Genomic DNA, 1,813 nt, shown 5'->3' with positions numbered 1-1,813 from the left:
ACTAACTAAGTTATTTTTTCATTCTTGATTAGTCTGCCAATTAACTTTTTTGATTAATCTCTTAATTGTTTGGTATAGGAAATATGAGAAAAGAGTGAATTATGTCCATCAAAATATTCCTTAGCCCAAAATTACATTTTCAAATTATTTATTTTGTCCAGAAATCAGTCCTTAAGACTGAGAAGCTGGAACAAGGGAATATTTGGCATTTCAATCAAGTAATCAGAAATGTTTCCACTTCATGTTCTATTGATTCACTAATAAGGATAAAGAAACCATTTTGATTAGACTTTTGATGCCTCAGTACTGTGCAAAAATATAATGACAGCTTAAACAAACAAACTAAATCCTTCATTTGTCATGGATTTTGTCAATTTTAATGATTTGTTTTTTCCTTATTTCCACTTGTCTTAACAATAATTTCAATATCCAAATTGCTAAATCATTTTAGAAACATGCTTAAATGAAACCTATTTCCCAGCCACACTGCGCCGCTCACCTGAATCTGCAGAGAATAACCATGGCTGTTGTCAGAGACACCAGCGATGTGCTGTAGCCAACTGTGTACAGGGCCTTCACTGATGCGTAGTACATGTCCTAGGGTTGCAGAGAGAGGGTTAGTGTGTGTGTGTGTCCGCGGTAAATATAATAGTAATGTAGTAGAAAAGTCAGATGAAGTCAAAGAGGACGTACAGGTTTGGTGGTGTTTTCATAGAAGAAGAAGGAGCAGACTTCCGCGTAGTGAGGGAAAGGTTCAGACCAGCCATCCTCGGTGCAGTTACGACTGACCTTCCCCATGTCTGAAAGCACAAAGTATCTAGAAACTCAATAGGACTACACTGAACTGCACGGAGATGATTTTGAAACTCAAATGAGAGACACAGGTAATCTTCTGCTTCCACTCACCATCCTCAGCACTCATGAAATCATGGAAAAGGTCTTGACAGTTGACCACCACAACTTCACCAACACTGGCCGCCTGCCAGCAGGTCAGGTTGTCCCACATCCACGGACACACTGAGACTACAATATAAGCAGAAACACACAGCGTGAAGCTCTTATGCAGCAATTTTTGCTCAGGAAATGACAGTGAGACTAATTAAACTTAACTGAACTGAATTCAATTGAATTCAATAGCGTTTCATTTCATCGAACCTTTTCGACACCCACATGGAAAAAACTATTGCTAACATAGAAACAGCTTTCACTCTCTATCTTTAACGAAGTCAAGTTAACACTTTCCTTTAGTAAGGCAGTGTTACTCGTGACACACGTGATAAAAAGTGCAGTGTATTTTCTGTGTGAACAGTTGGGAGCAATAGAAACAAGTTGACAAAGGCACCTTTAAGTTTTTAAGGCAACGTTGTTACTTATCTACAGATCCAGCAGTTTCAGAGCAAAACTATCCTTCGTTTAGCAAATTAAAGTCAAATATTTACTATCTTTTAGCTCTGCTTTGGTTTCCACCAACTCCTGAGGGAAATATCCGGCTCTTAAGCCAAGCAGGAACATTACAGGTGGATGAGCTGAAGTTGATTATTATTATGAAAGCTGAGGGGAGCTGCAGGTTCAGGTAATTAAAAGGTAATGAGGGACCACACATTGTCAAAGTTTCCATATTGTCATATTTGATGCATTGCTATTATAAATAATGTTGATTGTAGATGTTTTAACCTATGTGCACTGATACTCTTCTTGTTGTGCCACCACCTAATATGAAGGGAAGAAAGTGTTTCAATGGGAAACTTTAAAGAGGATGCTGAAGAAACAGGTCAAAGGTCAGAAAAGTTGCATTTAAAAGGTGCACAAAACT

General features: G+C 38.1%; 1 protein-coding gene across 1 annotated transcript; it reads right to left on the bottom strand.

Moving 5' to 3' along the window:
• Nucleotides 1-499: 499 nt before the first annotated feature.
• On the bottom strand, nucleotides 500-1,020 carry LOC111648700 (pituitary adenylate cyclase-activating polypeptide type I receptor-like; the record flags this gene model as incomplete). Its single annotated transcript, XM_023398450.1, has 3 exons — nucleotides 907-1,020; nucleotides 694-800; nucleotides 500-597 (listed from the first exon to the last, which is right to left on the bottom strand). Coding segments are annotated over exons 1-3 (305 nt in total), but the record flags the coding sequence as incomplete, so codon positions are not given.
• Between the last annotated feature and the right edge of the window lie 793 nt (nucleotides 1,021-1,813).

Source organism: Seriola lalandi, unplaced genomic scaffold (assembly GCF_002814215.2).
Source record: "Seriola lalandi dorsalis isolate HSWRI2012SDOR001 ecotype SW California unplaced genomic scaffold, Sedor1 jcf7180002046499, whole genome shotgun sequence".
NCBI classification, from domain to species: Eukaryota; Metazoa; Chordata; class Actinopteri; order Carangiformes; family Carangidae; genus Seriola; species Seriola lalandi.
This window is presented reverse-complemented; position numbering and strand designations above follow the sequence as displayed.